This window comes from Sinocyclocheilus grahami, unplaced genomic scaffold, assembly GCF_001515645.1.
Source record: "Sinocyclocheilus grahami isolate Dianchi unplaced genomic scaffold, SAMN03320097.WGS_v1.1 scaffold98.1, whole genome shotgun sequence".
NCBI lineage: Eukaryota > Metazoa > Chordata > Actinopteri > Cypriniformes > Cyprinidae > Sinocyclocheilus > Sinocyclocheilus grahami.
Genome location: NW_015505277.1, coordinates 3,645,381 through 3,662,679, shown reverse-complemented (window position 1 = coordinate 3,662,679; position 17,299 = coordinate 3,645,381). Strand labels below are relative to the sequence as shown.

General features: G+C 33.0%; 3 protein-coding genes across 3 annotated transcripts in view; 2 read left to right on the top strand and 1 right to left on the bottom strand.

The window, feature by feature from the left end:
- Positions 1–970: 970 nt before the first annotated feature.
- Positions 971–5,267, bottom strand: LOC107588120 (cathepsin L1-like). Its single transcript, XM_016276130.1, has 8 exons — positions 5,136–5,267; positions 4,295–4,452; positions 2,779–2,901; positions 2,454–2,618; positions 2,104–2,325; positions 1,849–2,017; positions 1,342–1,447; positions 971–1,074 (listed from the first exon to the last, which is right to left on the bottom strand). Exons 1-8 carry the CDS (start codon positions 5,140–5,142, stop codon positions 975–977), a joined length of 1,050 nt encoding a protein of 349 aa, XP_016131616.1. The 5' UTR covers positions 5,143–5,267; the 3' UTR covers positions 971–974.
- Positions 5,268–7,675: 2,408 nt separating this feature from the next.
- LOC107588119 (ankyrin repeat domain-containing protein 29) lies at positions 7,676–12,492 on the top strand. The gene is made up of 9 exons (XM_016276129.1): positions 7,676–7,804; positions 7,885–7,983; positions 8,960–9,058; positions 9,136–9,234; positions 10,025–10,123; positions 10,234–10,332; positions 10,710–10,805; positions 10,877–10,975; positions 12,134–12,492. The coding sequence occupies exons 2-9, from the start codon at positions 7,903–7,905 to the stop codon at positions 12,215–12,217; spliced, it is 756 nt and encodes a 251-aa protein (XP_016131615.1). The 5' UTR covers positions 7,676–7,804; positions 7,885–7,902; the 3' UTR covers positions 12,218–12,492.
- A 1,019-nt stretch (positions 12,493–13,511) lies between these two features.
- Positions 13,512–17,299, top strand: part of LOC107588053 (vacuolar protein sorting-associated protein 4B-like) — a 7,291-nt gene continuing 3,503 nt past the window's right edge. Inside the window, exons 1-7 of the mRNA XM_016276047.1 lie at positions 13,512–13,671; positions 14,318–14,429; positions 15,352–15,502; positions 15,588–15,643; positions 15,721–15,840; positions 15,916–16,072; positions 16,193–16,341. Of these exons, the coding sequence (XP_016131533.1) occupies positions 13,651–13,671; positions 14,318–14,429; positions 15,352–15,502; positions 15,588–15,643; positions 15,721–15,840; positions 15,916–16,072; positions 16,193–16,341 (766 nt within the window). The 5' untranslated portion in view covers positions 13,512–13,650. The remainder of the gene's footprint in view (positions 13,672–14,317; positions 14,430–15,351; positions 15,503–15,587; positions 15,644–15,720; positions 15,841–15,915; positions 16,073–16,192; positions 16,342–17,299) is intronic.

Here is a 17,299-nt window from a genome sequence, read left to right as displayed (position 1 = left end):
TAAAAGTTGCGTAACTTCTTTCTTTGCGTGAACATTTGGGCGGCGTTATGCAAATCTTCCCACATTGTGACGTAGACATGTGGGGGAAGCGATATCGGATATCGTCCTCTTTTGGAAGACCAAACAAAGTAGTTTTGCTTTCACAACAAATCACACAGCGCATTCACAACATGGCGGCGGCGGCAACAATACTACAGCGAGAATAAAAGTTACTCCTTCTTTCTTTGCGTGAACATTTGGGCGGCGTTATGCAAATCTTCCCACATCGTGACGTAGATATGTGGGGGCGTGTTAGAACGAGCCGTTTTAGGTGGGCATGGCTGACTCTTAACTTTTATAAAGAATATCAGACAACTTTACAGATCTTCTTGCTTGAAGCTTGTAACACTCCAAACTTTTTATGTCTCAGAACTAACAATGGTTAATTTTATTATATTAATTTGTTTTTTTAAACATTTTATTTCATTTATTTATTTATTGTTGAAATATTTTCTTTTTAAAAATTTAAAAAATAAAAAAAAAATTGTAACCTTTTGTGTTTTATTTTTAAAACACTTTTGAGCACATTTATCATGTATGAAATTAATTTATTAAATACAGTTTCCAAAACAATGCACGACAATAGCACAGACCTGTCGTTGACAGCACATGTTAATCTACACACTCAACTAGACACAACATTTAAGCACATGACCTCGTCTCCATTAGTAGCCTATATCGTGAGAACAAAAGTCTTGTAATCTCAAACACACCTGGGTATGCAGTGAAAACCGCATGCAAGTTTGCACAGTGGGAGAGGTTAAAATGGACTGCAAAAACGGCAAACACTAATTTTCTATTGCAGGACTGAAGTACAGCTCCATAGTGTAATAGTTGTTCTAGTGCCCTATTTTACAAACCCACTGACTAAATGAACTGATTCTGACACAAAGTTAAGACTTCATAAGTCTTTATTTGGAAATGTCTGGTTCTTCTCACACAACGGGATAAAGACCATAGCTGGCGATCCCGCAAGTGTTTCTACCATTGCGGATCATTCGCATGTAGCCTCCTTCACCCCATCCTGTTCCCCAACTGAGAAAAGAAAGAAAAAGACACAATCAGACACCTAGAATGCAACTACTTTTTTTATTTTTATATGTTTCTTTTTGTGAGGGGGGGGGGTTACCATCTGATTCCATTACTGTAACATACAATAATTTTTGTAAGGGTAATGAAGTTATCTCCACTACAAGTGCACAGCATTAAAACAGGAGCATTGTAGTTCATTGTGTCGTGTTCCTATCAGTGTATGTGGGGTGTTAATGTACTCATAAACCTAAATGATGGGCGTTCGCTTACCTGTTTTTGATTATCCAGTAATCTTTGCCCTCCTCTGAGCCATAACCAACCACAAGCACAGCATGGTTGAGGTTGTTAGGGTTACAGTTATATTCCTTGTAGATTCCTGATATATTGTAGATATATATATATACATTTTATGAAAACATTAAATATATAAAATATATATATACTACATATATATTTAATAGTAATACATATTTTATATTACATAAAAATTATTAATAATACTTTATTAAAAATTAAATAAATATTAAGATATAAATTAATAGTTATATTTGTGTATTAACACCTATAATTTTATATAAAAATAAATGGATAGTTAATATAATAGTTGAAAACAAAAAATAGTTAACATAAATTATTATTAAATTATTAATAATTTTTTAGTTCTTATTCTTATGCTCATTGCCTTTTACAATCATAATGTAATATTATTTATAATATTAGAATGTTTACTTTAAAGAAAAAAAAGAAAAAAAAGAATCAATAGTAGTGAAATCTTACCTGAACTGTAGAAGAGGAAACTTGGATGATCGGCATCTATGGCGACAGTGATCGGACCGATGGTTGCCACGGCATCAGCCAGAGCCTGTTCATCTCCGGCCGGGATGAACCTGTAGTCACTGATTCTGGCGGCAACTAAACTTCTGTCATAGAAACAGGGCTGAGTATCCTGAAAAAAACAGAACCAAAAAAACGCACATTCAGATTGGCCGAACCACGAGAAGAAGAAAAAGTCAAATGACCAAGACCACTCACCACTGACGTATAGGGGTAAGTGTCAGAGCTCTCCAACCCTCTATGAATCACATAATCATAGGCATTCGCCATCCAGGCACCACTGCAGCCATATGTGCCGTAAGACCTGGAACAGTCCACCAGCTGCTGCTCGCTGAGGGACACCAACCGTCCTGTCTTCTTGAACATTTGTCCTTCAATGGCTCCTGTAGTGCTAAAGGCCCAGCAAGACCCACAGTATCCCTGAAAAGACATGACAAATCAATAATTTTAGCATCTATCATGTAGTATAATAATTTTCAACAGTACATGTACGACACTTGGGAATAAAAACAAGCATATCAATGATGATCAATTAAAGTGAAACCCACCTGATCTTTGATTTCAGTCACATATCCTTGAGCTCGATAGTCTACATTGGTCAATCCCAGTCTGTTAGCATTGACACGGAGAGTTTGTGCGGATACAGTCTTTCCTCTCCTGTTTATCGGGCCATTAATTGTGGCGCCCAGCAAGCGTTTATACTCCATCTTGGTCTGAAGATGAGAGACATTAGATAAAACATAATCTTAGACCAGAAATGGTTTCAAATTTTTTTTTTTGTGGGATGTTACATCCACACCACTAGGTGTCAGTGAAAGTTCACCTTTAACAAAGCTAATACAAAAGTTTCTCATTGTTTATCATTTTACTTACGAGATGACCATATTTGTTTATTGCCATGCTAAACGTCGACAATCCGAAGCGGAAATCGTCGTTGTTTTTCTCAATAATTCGCATGTTGGTCTCCCAGATGATTTGTCTCTGAAGGTCATCACTCTACAGTTATAAAGTCAAACTTCATGAGAAATACTAACAAAAATACAAGGCATAACATACATACAGTATAACATAATCATCTTAATAACCACAAACTGATTAAAACTACAAAAATGTCTCAAGAGCACAACAGTGGTTCAAACCTTTCATTTATATGTTTTTAAAGGAACAATTCACCAAAAATGAAAATTCTGGATATTTTACTCTCTTTTTTTTTTACCTCATGCACTGTAAGGCCCTGATCAGACAGAGCATATTTTTCAGTTTTGAAAATGCGAGGCGCACCGCACTGCCTTTTGTTTGGTTGACTTTTTTTAATTTAGAAAAATTTTTTCATGTTGCCAGGCAACCACAGAATCAGCTGTCTTGTCAGTCTAATCAAGGATTATAGCACGAGTACTCTAAAATCTTTGGTTTGCTGATAAGTAAACTGTCATATTAGCAGAAACTTAAAAAAAAAAACAGCCCTGGGTAACAGAAGTTTCCCCTCCATCATTGCAGTCTACAGACGTTCCAAGCAACTGTAAACTTCTGTCACCACAACGGAAGGCCCGCCTCTCCATTCATTTGATTGGACAATGGAAAAAAAGGCGAATGATGTCAGACACTTTTCTGCTCAGAGTTGATTTTTTTTCAACTTTGGGCGCTCAGAGCACTTCTACAAAAACGTGAGGCGCAGCAGGCAGCTAAAACGCGAGGTGCCCGGAGCGCATAAACAGCGCACAAAATGCTTGTTATGTCATGTTATGTCTGATCGGGGCCCATTTTTTCATGTTGCCAGGCAACCACAGAATCAGCTGTCTTGTCAGTCTAATCAAGGATTATAGCACGAGTACTCTAAAATCTTTGGTTTGCTGATAAGTAAACTGTCATATTAGCAGAAACTTAAAAAAAAAAACAGCTCTGGGTAACAGAAGTTTCTCCTCCATCATTGCAGTCTCCAGACGTTCCAAGCAACTGTAAACTTCTGTCACCACAACGGAAGGCCCGCCTCTCCATTCATTTGATTGGACAATGGAAAAAAAGGCGAATGATGTCAGACACTTTTCTGCTCAGAGTTGATTTTTTTTCAACTTCGGGCGCTCAGAGCACTTCTACAAAAACGTGAGGCGCAGCAGGCAGCTAAAACGCGAGGTGCCCGGAGCGCATAAACAGCGCACAAAATGCTTGTTATGTCATGTTATGTCTGATCGGGGCCTAAAAAGTGTTTTCTTTCGTGGTAAATAAAACTTTTAGTTTTAAAAGAAGTTAATAAAAGATAATTTGAGTTTTTTTATGTGTCTTCGTAATGTTTCCTGTTGTGTTCCACTTAACAGAAACATGAATAAACGATGAACAAATTTTCATTTTTGGGTGTACTGTCCCTTTAAGACACACCCAGATTGTAATCGACCTCATCATCATAGGATATTCCATGGAGATTTTTCCACATGCCCCACTCTGAAGCGGCCTCCTCTTCTGAATCTGCTGCCACCTGCAGAGGTCCCCACATCAGGAGAGCAAACACTGCCGCTCTACCCGACAGCGCCACCCAGTGCGCTTGATACGTCCCTATACAAAACACATTAAATAAATAAAATGAGCACAATTTAGGTTACTAAATATTTAACATAAATATTTAAATGACAGGTCTTCAACCCTGTTCCTGGGGATCCACTGCCCTGCAAAGTTCCGTTCCAACTCTAATCAAACACACCTGAACCAGCTAATCGAGGTCTTCAGGATCACTTGAAAAGTGCAGGCCAGGTGTGCTGAAGCAGGTGGGAAATAAACTTTGCAGGACAGTGGGTGCCCAGGAGTAGGGTTGAAGACCTATGATTTAAATAACTGAATTTGTTTATAATATTTAAAGAAAGTCCAAAACGAAAATATGGTTATTTGCTATGAAAGTTTAAGTTCTTGTTCTGAGACTGACTCACTTTTACAAAAATAAATAAGTAAACAAATGAATAAATACAAATATTGAGCACTAAATAAATAGAGTGTTTTGGTTCAGCAATTCAGTTTAAATAAATGTTTTGATAACCTGAAAGTTTGAGTTTTGTTTTGTTTTAGTGTTTTTGATTCACTAATTTAATTGTACAAACAAACTAATGAATTTAGGTTATATTTTCGCTTCAGCAATTCAAATGAAATAAATATTTTAAACTAAATATTTCACATAGATATTCAAACAAATGAACTTGTTTATAATAGTAGGTCCAAAACAAATGTGTGGTTCTTTCCAGACTTACCGAACATGTTGCTGCACAGGCTCTGCAGGAAGTGTGAGTGTTTGGAGTGCCGTGCGGATGAAACTGAAGCATGTCTTCTGCGTTATATACCATCATGCTGAAGGTGTGTCCATACTGTTAGGACTTGCTATACGTACCATGTCATCCTGCAAGAGGAAGCCACTAATTAACAAAACTCAAAACATATAACCCTAACCAACAACTTCACCAAAAACACTGACGCTGCTGCACATGAAGCTTTCCGAAATGTTGTCCTAAGAAATCAGATGTGAGGGTTCATATGACATCTTTTCGTTTGTTATTGAATATTTAAATGAGGACTGAGTCAGCAGCGTTTGAATGCCTGACGTGTTTTGTCTGACTTGATTCTTGTTTGGAATATAATGAACGTACTACTACAGACATTATATCCATAAAGTATAGTCCAACCACAGCAAGGCCTTTATTACGGTGACTGCTGAGTCATCCGTCTTTCTTCATCTCGGTCAACAATGTGTTCTTCAGTGCTGTCATAATGCTGTCATAATTTACCCCCGTTATTACGCTTCATCCCATGATTGCCTCTGCAGCTCATATTTTGGGCCTTTTCATTATGCACAGTCTGGTACAGGTGAACAGCCTTGCAATTTGCCTTATAAAATTACTTTGGCTTAATAAATAAAAAGGTTAGGTTTTTTTCTTTTTGTACTATAGCATTTATTTTTATACAGAATGTTTTTATATTATGCATTTATATTATATTTTACACTTTAGCCTATGTTTATATTTATATTTTATTGTATGTTTATACTATAGACTATAGCCTATATTTGTAAACTCCAGTGAATAGCCTTTCGATTTTCCTTACAAAATCACTTATGAAATAAAAATAATAAATACAAAAACATTTTCTTTAAAACAGTCCATGGGCGCGACACTTTACTATAGCCTATTTTAAAAATATTTTTACACTATAGACTATTTTTCTATTCTGCTCTATCGCTATTCTATTCTATTATAGTGTGTGTTTTACATCACCAATGTTTATTAACTTAATTAGCATAATTATTTGTCTCATACATGGTCTATAATTGCTTGAGAGGTGCTTCCCCCCGAATTTAGAAGCATGGCTTGCACATTTATTTACATGACATTTACATGGCCATTCTATATTATGAATATAGTCAAAGCTAAATGGTATGACACACACAACTTTAAAAGAGAAAAAGGAAGAATTCGAGAGAATCAATAAATTAGGAATAATTTACTGCCATTTTATGAATAATATGTGATTCTGTATTCCTTAAAAAAGCAACTAATCTGATAATGAGCATTTTAGGGTGTAATATAGGCTGATCCACTTCAGAGTACTCCATTTTTGGAATCTGATTTACGTAATCCAGATTACATGTAATTATTCATTACATTACATTATTATGCCATTATACGTTGTCGCATGGAATATTACACGTTATAAACTTTTTAAGAAGGCTTATAGGTACTGTTTATTAGACTATTTGTAATATTTTTTCATTATTTATTCGTTAACTAATCATTCAGATCGGTTTTGTGAACTGGTTCAACTGATTCATAGGAAAGAATCGACTCATTAGAACTATTCGTTCACGAATCGAACACACCTACCGTGTATGTGTGTGTGTGTGTGTGTGTGTGTGTCTGATCCACTTCAGAGTACTCCATTTTTGGAATCTGATTTACGTAATCCAGATTACATGTAATTATTCATTACATTACATTATTATGCCATTATACGTTGTCGCATGGAATATTACACGTTATAAACTTTTTAAGAAGGCTTATAGGTACTGTTTATTAGACTATTCACTGTTTTATTTGTAATATTTTTTCATTATTTATTCGTTAACTAATCATTCAGATCGGTTTTGTGAACTGGTTCAACTGATTCATAGGAAAGAATCGATTCATTAGAACTATTCGTTCACGAATCGAACACACCTGTCATTTTGTTTAACATTACATATCTTACACTTTAATGTAAATGATTGTTTTAATTTATTTTTAAATTAATATTATTTTATATATCATACTTTTATACTACAGCCCAAAAAAAATTATATATAGCCTTGTGAATTTCATTAATTCCTTATGAATTACCTTTCCAAATACTCCAAATACAATGAACTTTTCCACGACATTCTAATTTATTGAGATGCACCTGTATATATATATTGGAAAGGTAATTCATATATATAAGAATATATATATATATATATATATATAATACATTAGTATATTTTATTTTAATGTAGTTTGCTATTTTAATTTTTAAAATTTTAAATGGATGTTGCACAATTCATTTGTGACAAACTTCAATGTTTTTTTTCTTTAACAACCCCTTAATGATATTTTATTAAGTGATATTACTTTGCTCATTTTGACTCTGTTGACTAAGAAGATTTATGCTGATATCGATTCAGCAGTCTTTCGAAGATATGGTAATATAAACTGCATGTTAATGTCCCCACGAGGTTATAGTGTGATCTGTCATAGAAATGATGATTGTCTGTGTTGGTGTGTTTTGTTTATGTGTCTGAAAGAAGGAGACGCCGCTTGCCAACGCTGTGTTTTGGGCAGCGAGGAAAGGAAACTTGGCCTTGCTTCAGCTGTTGTTGAACAGCGGCCGAGTGGATGCCGACTGCAAAGATGGAGTATGAGCTTCTTCTTTCCTGCATGCTTCACTGTTTGAGTGATTGTACGGCGTATAACAATGCGTTCTGTGTTTTCACAGTACGGCACCACAGCATTGATGGTGGCTTCATACAGCGGCCATTATGAGTCTGTCCGGGAACTCATCATGCAAGGTGCAGATATTAATCTGCAAAGAGAGGTACGGATGCTCTTGTGTCTGGATCATGCTTATATTGGTATTTTGATGAGATGGTTTTTTAATTGTAATTGAATTGATTATGTTTGTTTTGATTGTATTTTTGATTGTAATTTGATTTTGTTATTATTATAATTATTAATTTGTTTTGATTGTATTTTATTTAATATAATGTTATTTTAATCTTATATATTTATTTATTTTATTACATTTATTATTTTTTATTCGATTTTTATTTAATTCAATTCGATTTTTATTATATTTATAATAAAATATATTATTTATATATTGAATTCGATTTTTTTATTTATACTTTATATTTATGCACTTTTTAAATTATTATATTTATGATAAAATATATTATTTAATATAGTTAATTCGATTTTTGTATTTAAGCATTCATATATTTATGCTTTTATTTTTTATTTATTTGTTTTTATTTAATGTTAAGTTATTTGAATCTAGTTCAATGATTTTAGTTAATTTGATTTATTATTGTTTATTTTTTTTTATTTAATTAGATGTTTTTTATATTTCTTAATTTATTTTTTATTTATCATAATGTTATTTTAATCTAATATGAATTCATTTATTCATTCAACATTCATTTATTTGTTAGTTTATTTTTTTTATTTTGTTCTATTATTTATTTTATTTAATGTTTTTTTTATTACATGTATAAATTATTTTTAATTTAATGTATTATTTATCTATATCCGTCTGTCTGTCTGTCTGTCTGTTTGTTTGTTTTGTTTGGCCTTTTTATATTTTATTTTCCTCACTAGCATTTCTGTTGACATCCACCTAGCAATAAGCAGCGGTGAAAGTTATTTCTGTCTGAGCTAAATATATGTAGCTAGGGTGACAGGCTGTTAATAGCGCAGTAGTACGTGCTAATATTGCTCCTCTTAAGGGTGTGTAAGAGCTGAAGTGTGTTTGTGGACTGATGATGATGCAGATGTTGTCTCTGTTCCTCCAGACTGGTTCCACCGCCCTCTTCTTTGCTTCACAGCAGGGCCATAATGAAATTGTCAAGCTCCTGTTTGAATTTGGAGCATCCACAGAGTTTCGGACAAAGGTGCGGTATGTTTTAGCCCAAAATAAAAGAATCCTATAAATCTGATCATTCAGAACTGACTGGTTTGTGATCTCCAGGATGGCGGCACGGCGCTCTCCGCAGCCTGTCAGTATGGTCACTCCAAAGTGGTGGAGACCCTTCTGAAGAACGGTGCCAATGTCCACGACCAGCTCAATGTTAGTCAACACGTGTTCCTCCCTCTTGCTCTCTAAAAGCCTGATGCACGTTTGTGCCAGTTCCTCTAAGGTTTCTGCTGATTCAGTGTTTAGACTCTACTCTTAGGAACGGGATAAGACACAGTTTAAATTAAAACATGTCTTTGGGAGACACCAAATATTTTCAAATAATTAGGTGGAAATATTTTTTAATAATTTTTAATTCATGTAATATGTATTTATTTATTCTAATGCAATATGTATTTTTATTTATTTATTTATAATTCAATTTAGATTTAATATAATGTTATTTTAATCTAATCTAATATTTATTTGTTTGTTTATTTATGTTGTATTATTTTTACTGTTATTATGTATTCATTTATTTTTTATTTAATGTTTAATTTTGTTTATAATCTTTTCATCTAATCTAATATTTATTTAAATGTATTATTTATTCATTCATTTTATTTTTAATTCAATTTTCTATAGTTTTATATGTATTCATTTATTTTGAATGCATTCTTAATTTTTTATTTAATGTAATGCTATTTTAATCTAATGTGATTTTTAAGTTTTTTGAATTTTTATTTAATTAGATGTTTTTCTTACATTTATTAATTGATTCACAATTAATATTATATTCATTAATTTATTTTAATTTAATAACAATTTTTAAACTTAATGTAATTTAATGTAATGTTATTTTATGTATGAAAGATCACTTTTTTATATATATATATATATATTCTCTAAATACCATTTTCATGTCATTCGACCATTACATTTGACCATCTCCTCTGTGTTTCAGGATGGTGCAACGGCCTTATTTTTGGCATCCCAAGAGGGTCATGTGACTGTAATACGGCAGCTTTTGTCATCTGGGGCTAAAGTCAATCAACCCCGAGAGGTCTGCTTTATATTCATGGCTTGTGCATTGTAGTTTGGTTTTGGTTAGTAGTGTTTGGTTTGCTGTTATGTATTTTTGTTCTCCATGTTGATTCTGTTTTTTTGGGTCAGGATGGCACAGCTCCGCTCTGGATGGCAGCCCAGATGGGACAAAGCGAGGTGGTGAAAGTTCTGCTGCTACGAGGCGCAGACCGTGATGCAGATAGAAAAGTATGTTTACAATTTTTACATTTATTTTATTTCAATTTCCAATAGCTTCATATTTTTACCCAGATATTTTATTTGACTTTATTTCATTTTATTATTTTTGTTTAGTTATTTTAAATGTGATTTTATTTTATTACTGTTTGATTATTTAATTAATTCATTGTTGTTTATTCATTATTTAATTCCAGTTTCTTTTCCTTTTTTTTCTTTTCTATTCTGTTCTGTTCTGTTCCTCATATCTCTTCGTATTCTACCCTGGCTTGAATCAAACTCTTCAGCCAGGTAGAAAAGAAGCTTATTAAAAATGCATGAAATGTTTGACAAATGCCTCATTTATTCTATTATCTCGGTGCGTGAGTCTCTCATGTTTCTGGCTGAAGGACGGCTCCACGGCTCTGTTCAAGGCTGCACATAAAGGCCACTGTAACGTCATCGAGGAGCTCCTCAAGTTCTCCCCTTCATTCGGCCTTCTGAAGGTACGACCGTATCATCTGACGTCCAAAAAGTGGTGCGATTGTGACTATGTGTGTTTTATCATGCAATCTAGAACGGTTCTACAGCTCTTCATGCTGCTGTCATGGGTGGGGATCTAAAAACAGTTGAACTCTTGCTGAAGGCAAATGCTGATCCAGCTTTACCCAACAAGGTAAATTTGAGACATGGATTATAGCATATTAATCCACACCATATATGCGTTTTTTTATATGCATGTATTATTTTTATTTTAAAATTTTATTTTTTAATGCATTTATTATTTTTTTTATTTTATTTTATTTATTTATTCTTTATTTATTTAAATTGTTCAAAACAACCCCAATATATAACAATTACTGATTTGCATCAATAAATGACACAATTATTATTTCTAAACTTGAGCAACTTGTCTCCTCAGTCCCCAGACGTTTGCAGACTGTTATAAAAAGAAGAGGGGATGCCACACAGTGGTAAACATGGCCTTGTCCCAACTTTTTTGAGATGTGTTGATGCCATGAAATTTAAAATCAACTTATTTTTCCCTTAAAATGATACATTTTCTCAGTTTAAACATTTGATATGTCATCTATGTTGTATTCTGAATAAAATATTGAAATTTGAAACTTCCACATTGCATTCTGTTTTTATTCACAATTTGTACAGTGTCCCAACTTTTTTGGAATCGGGTTTGTATATATATGAATCTTATTTATTTGTGTAAATTGTTATTATCCACAATATTTTCTCCATTTGAAAGATTAATATATTAGTTATCTTTTATTATTATCTTTTATATTTAATTAATTGTTTTTGTATTTTTTTTATTATTATCATTATTATGTTTAAATTATGTTTAAATACTATTTAAATATGATTAAATATACATTTATATAAATTATATATATTGCATGAATATTAATTTACATGGACAACTTGCAAAATGATTTCTTCTTTCTATTTATTTTGTGTGTGTGTGTGTGTGTGTGTGTGTGTGTGATATATACAATAATTGTGCAATTTGTCCACGCAAATGACCATAGGAAAGATCATTTTATCATAGGTAAAAAAATGTATTGTCTAAAATTTGTACAAAAAATAGTTGCTTGATGTCCCTGTCAGTGTTTTCTTGTTCATATCTTGCACTGCCATCTACTGACCAGTGAGCGTTTAGGTATAATGAATGCACTGCAGGCAAATAGCTCAAAATATGATAAATGCTGCAGGAATCGAATTCACTTCACTTCATAGCAGATCATAAAAGCACATGATAACCTGGTGTGTTAATGTCACTTTTGCAGCACGTTCTGATGGTATCACGTTCTCTCTGCAGAACAATGAACTGCCAGAGGATCTGACGAAGAACGAGCGCATCCTGCGAGTCCTCCGTCTGGCCCTGCTGAACGCAGCGAGTTGATGACTGCTGGGTTTGCTCTTAGCTCTCTGCTGTCTTTGTTTTTGAGTTGATGAAAAATGAATGCACTACATCCTCCTGAGAGAGGAGAAATCAGAGCTTTCCTGTCTCGTACAGCCGATGTTATAATGGTGCTTGCTTGCTACAACACAAATGCACTGAAAAGCAGAATTGCTTATTCTTCATCTTGGAAATGTTATGATATAATGTAATGTCATTCCCTTTTTTTTTCTTTCTTAAGCATTTATTACATTTGTATATTTTGTAAGGAGCAGCTTATGCTTTTTGTTTAAAAATTGTTTTATAAAATGAATAATTTATTTATTTAAGTAGTGTCTTGTAGCCTGCAAATATATTTGAATTAATAGCATGTTTTCATCAAAAGAGCTCATGAATCAGTGTTTATGCCATACGACTGCTCAAACAAAGAAAGGAAAACGTCACAACACAATAAAAAATAGTCACAACACAATAAAAAAAAAAGCTCAATACTTATTTGATCAAATATGACTCTTGGCTCTTTGAGGAGTAGTTGTTCTTGACATATTTCTTTTCTGCTTAAATGGAATGTGGACTTTATTTTCTTTAGAAAAGTTTCAATCTTGGCGCTTACGTGTTCTTAACATTTCATTTAGCATTTTGTCTGTGAATGAAGTGTGTTAAACTGTATATTTGTCAAAACAATAAATGTAGACGAAAATGCTGCTTTTTAAATGTCTTGCATTTAATGAAAGATTCATGAAAATCATTACAAGATTTTCATATTGCTTGAACAATATTTAATTTGACTTATTTGTATTTATTTATAAACTGTACCTCTTGGCTCTTTCATGTGTTTTTTTCTTGCCATATTTATTTTCCGCTGAAATGCATTTTGGACTTTATATTTTCTTCAGTAGCCTAAATATCAAAATCTTGGTTCTTAAATATTTGTTTTTATAACATTTTATCTAGCACTTTGTCTGTGTATGAAGTGTGGTAAACTGTTTATTTTTCAAAACAATAAATGTAGACGTATTTTTTACGTATTTTATGAGGGAATTAAATATTTTAAAATAGATTTATTTGATTGCTTAAAACGTGAATGAATATTTGATTGTATTCTGCATTTCATTATTATTGTCATTTAAAAAAAACATTTCACATTTTTTTTATTTGAAACATTACTGTCACCATATTTGACATTCATTGTTTCAGTAAACTCGAAATGTTCCTGTTGAAATGGTTGGCGCGTCGCAGTGGGCGTGTCCGATGCGCCGGAAAGGTGTGGCTCAGCGCTCGTCACCCGTGACGTCGCTGTAAACACTCAACGCGGAAGTCGCATAGATTTACCGACGCTTCGAGATTCTGCTACACATTCGTTTAATAAAAATGTATAGATTTGAATTGTTCCAGCAGTAACACATTATAAGTTCACCTTCAACACTCCGTCAACAATGACGAATGTCAATTTACAGGTAAGAGACTTTACAAGTGGTATGACTGCCATAATAATGGACCTTTTCATGTATTAAGTGTATTAATTATGATTTGTTGTCATTTTTCTGCTCTATTTAAACGTATGTTTTGACAACATACAGTCTAAAATGTAACTATATTGTTGAGTTTTAGAATATATGTATTGTTTAACCGGTAAACATTCATTTGTTCGTTATGTTTAGGTGGCTTGTTTATTTTTTTTGATACATACATAAATGTAAGAAAGTGCTTCTTAACTTATTTGGTACATTGTAAAGTTTTTTAGCTCCTGTGTGTATTCATCAGTCTGTGCTTAAACTGGTCTGACCAGTTATCCGTACATTACACCACACTATAACATAATCTTATACAACACAGATTTCATTTGAATTCCAGATTTGAAACATTTGATCTATATATGGGTTTGTGTAACTACAGACAATATTATATTTGATTGTTTTATTGTTGCCTTAGACTTTTTAAATATCACTTGTGTACAGAATCATTTTATTTGATTTCCAGTTATTTTTATTTATGTTATTCCCAAAGGGTGAAATATTGTACAAAATTCAAATAGACTTGGCAAGAAAAAAATGCTGTTTCTTTTTCCTTTTTGAATGTCTCATCTTTACTTGTGCGCAACAGAAAGCCATTGATTTGGCCAGCAGAGCCTCTGAGGAGGACAAGGCCAAAAACTACGAGGAAGCCCTGCGCCTCTATCAGCATGCAATCCAGTATTTTCTTCATGTGGTGAAATGTAAGAAGCCAAAAGCTACTATTTATAAACTTCACTTAGATTTGACATGTCATTTTTAAATATATTTAGATTTTATTTTAGTTTTTTTGATATTGAAACATTCTATATTTATTTAAAAATGTTTTAAAAAAAGAAATATATAATTATAAATTATTAATACATCAATAGATATGATATAATAGAATTTAATAAAACATTACTTGTTTTAATATTCACATATTACATATATATATATATATATATATATATATATATATATAATATTGTACTTTTTATGTAATTGTATTATTTAAATGATCCCATATGTAGTCTTATGATATATATATATATATATATATATAAAATATTGTGTTTTATTTAATTTTATTAACATGGATAGACAGATGAATTGTTATTATAATTTTATATATTGAGTATATTTTAAATTTTTCTTAAATTTATTTGATCCCTTATTAAATGCAATTTAGCGAGCAAAAAAATTCTTAATAGTGGCACTTTTTAATGTTTTATGGTCCAGGTGGTTATAATAAATTATTTTATAATATTATGGGGGTTTTTTTATATGTATGTATTTATTGTATTTCATATTGTAAATGTATTTGATTCATCATTAAATGCATTTTATTGTGGGGAAAAAAAATCTATGAAAAAATAATAGCACGTTTTGATGTTTTATGGTACAGATAAGTGGAGTTTATTTATAATATTATTTAAATGTAAAATAATATTTAAATGATTGTTATAAATAGATTATTTTATAGATTTTACATTTTATTTATATATTTATTTAATTTATTTGTATACTGCGTACTGTATTTCATATCTTACATTTATTCAGTGCCTATTTAAAAATGCAAAGCAAAACATCCATGACCTAATGATGGCATGTGTTTTATTATTATTGTGATGCTTTACGGTGCAGATGAAGCTCAGGGGGAAAAGTCCAAGCAGAGCATCAGAGCCAAGTGTGCCGAGTATCTGGACCGAGCGGAGCAGCTCAAGCAGTACCTGAAGAAGAAAGAGAGCGCGCCGCCCTCCAAACCTGTCAAAGTTCCCCAGTCTGACGATAAAGGGTGAGAGGATCTACTTCCTGCTCAATCGGCTGATCCACTTCCTGTTACATGGAGTAAATAAAATGTCAAATTTCATCTTGTACAGGACTGACAGTGATGACGGCGATGCAGACAAAAAGAAATTCCAAACTCAACTCCAAAGTACAGCATTTTGTGTTAAAAACACACTTTATTAAACTATCTAAAAGAGAAGAAACATGGATTTTCATGCTTTCCAGGTGCTATTGTTATGGAGAGACCCAACATTAAGTGGGACGATGTTGCTGGTTTGGAAGGAGCCAAAGAGGCCCTCAAAGAAGCGGTCATCCTGCCAATCAAATTCCCTCATCTTTTCACTGGTATGATGGGTTTCATGAATTAAAATATCTGAAAATGTCTTTCTGAACTGCGCTGAAGCTCATCATTATGGACAGGGAAACGCACTCCGTGGAGAGGGATTCTGCTCTTTGGTCCTCCAGGAACGGGAAAGTCTTACCTGGCTAAAGCAGTGGCTACTGAGGCCAACAACTCCACCTTCTTCTCCATCTCTTCATCAGACCTGGTGTCCAAGTGGCTGGGAGAGAGCGAGAAGTAAGTGCTCTTCAGATGTCAAGAGGGAAATATATTAATATTGTTTAGAAGTTTATGTCACATTTGAGTCTCGTTGTTCTCAATGTGTTTGTTGGCACTGCTTCTGTTATTATCTGTTAGGTTAGTGAAGAATCTGTTCAGTTTGGCTCGAGAGCACAAGCCTTCAATCATCTTCATTGATGAGATCGACTCCATGTGCGGCTCCAGAAACGAGAACGAGAGCGAAGCGGCCCGCAGGATCAAGACAGAGTTTCTGGTCCAGATGCAAGGTAAACGCAGAGCTAGCGTTAGCTTTGTCGCAACAGCAAATCTGTCAGTGTCTGAGTCTCATTTGGCAGGTTCTTATGTAGGTTCAATTTCCCATTTAGTTTTAATTGTTCAGAAATTTTTTATATGTTTTGTTTATAAATTATTTATTTATTTGATATATAATATTATCCATCCATCTATCCTTCCTCCAAACCACTTATCCTCTTTTGAGTTGCTGAAACCTATATAATGTTATAATATAATATTTTATAACATATCTATTTTTTATTATATTGAAGTTTTTTCATTGCTTTTTCAGACCAACATTTATTGTTATACATGCTATACAATTACTGTGAATGAATAATTAATAATCTTTTCCAGATAATATTTTAATAATTTATTTAGACTTTAATGCAGTGACTTATATACAGGTGCATCTCAAGAAATTAGAATGTCGTGGGAAAGTTCATTTATTTCAGTAATTCAACTCAAATTGTGAAACTCGTGTATTAAATAAATTCAAGGCACACAGACTGACTTAGTTTAAGTCTTTGGTTCTTTTAATTGTTATGATTTTGGCTCACATTTAACAAAAACCCACCAGTTCACTATCTCAACAAATTAGAATATGGTGACATGCCAATCAGCTAATCAACTCAAAACACCTGCAAAGGTTTCCTGAGCCTTCAAAATGTTCTCTCAGTTTGGTTCACTAGGCTACACAATCATGGGGAAGACTGCTGATCTGACAGTTGTCCAGAAGACAATCATTGACACCCTTCACAAGGAGCGTAAGCCACAAACATTCATTGCCAAAGAAGCTGGCTGTTCACAGAGTGCTGTATCCAAGCATGTTAACAGAAAGTTGAGTGGAAGGAAAAAGTGTGGAAGAAAAAGATGCACAACCAACCGAGAGAACCGCAGCCTTATGAGGATTGTCAAGCAAAATCGATTCAAGAATTTGAGTGAACTTCA

Coding starts and splice junctions, on each gene's coding strand:
- LOC107588120 (XM_016276130.1), bottom strand. Junction 2,018..2,103: donor CTTACCCCTATACGTCAGTG/GTGAGTGGTCTT, acceptor TGTTTTTTTCAG/GATACTCAGCCCTGTTTCTA. Junction 1,075..1,341: donor TACTGGATAATCAAAAACAG/GTAAGCGAACGC, acceptor TTCTTTTCTCAG/TTGGGGAACAGGATGGGGTG.
- LOC107588119 (XM_016276129.1), top strand. CDS start 7,903: ATGGTGGCTTCATACAGCGGCCATTATGAGTCTGTCCGGGAACTCATC. Junction 10,333..10,709: donor ACCGTGATGCAGATAGAAAA/GTATGTTTACAA, acceptor TTCTGGCTGAAG/GACGGCTCCACGGCTCTGTT. Junction 10,806..10,876: donor CTTCATTCGGCCTTCTGAAG/GTACGACCGTAT, acceptor CATGCAATCTAG/AACGGTTCTACAGCTCTTCA.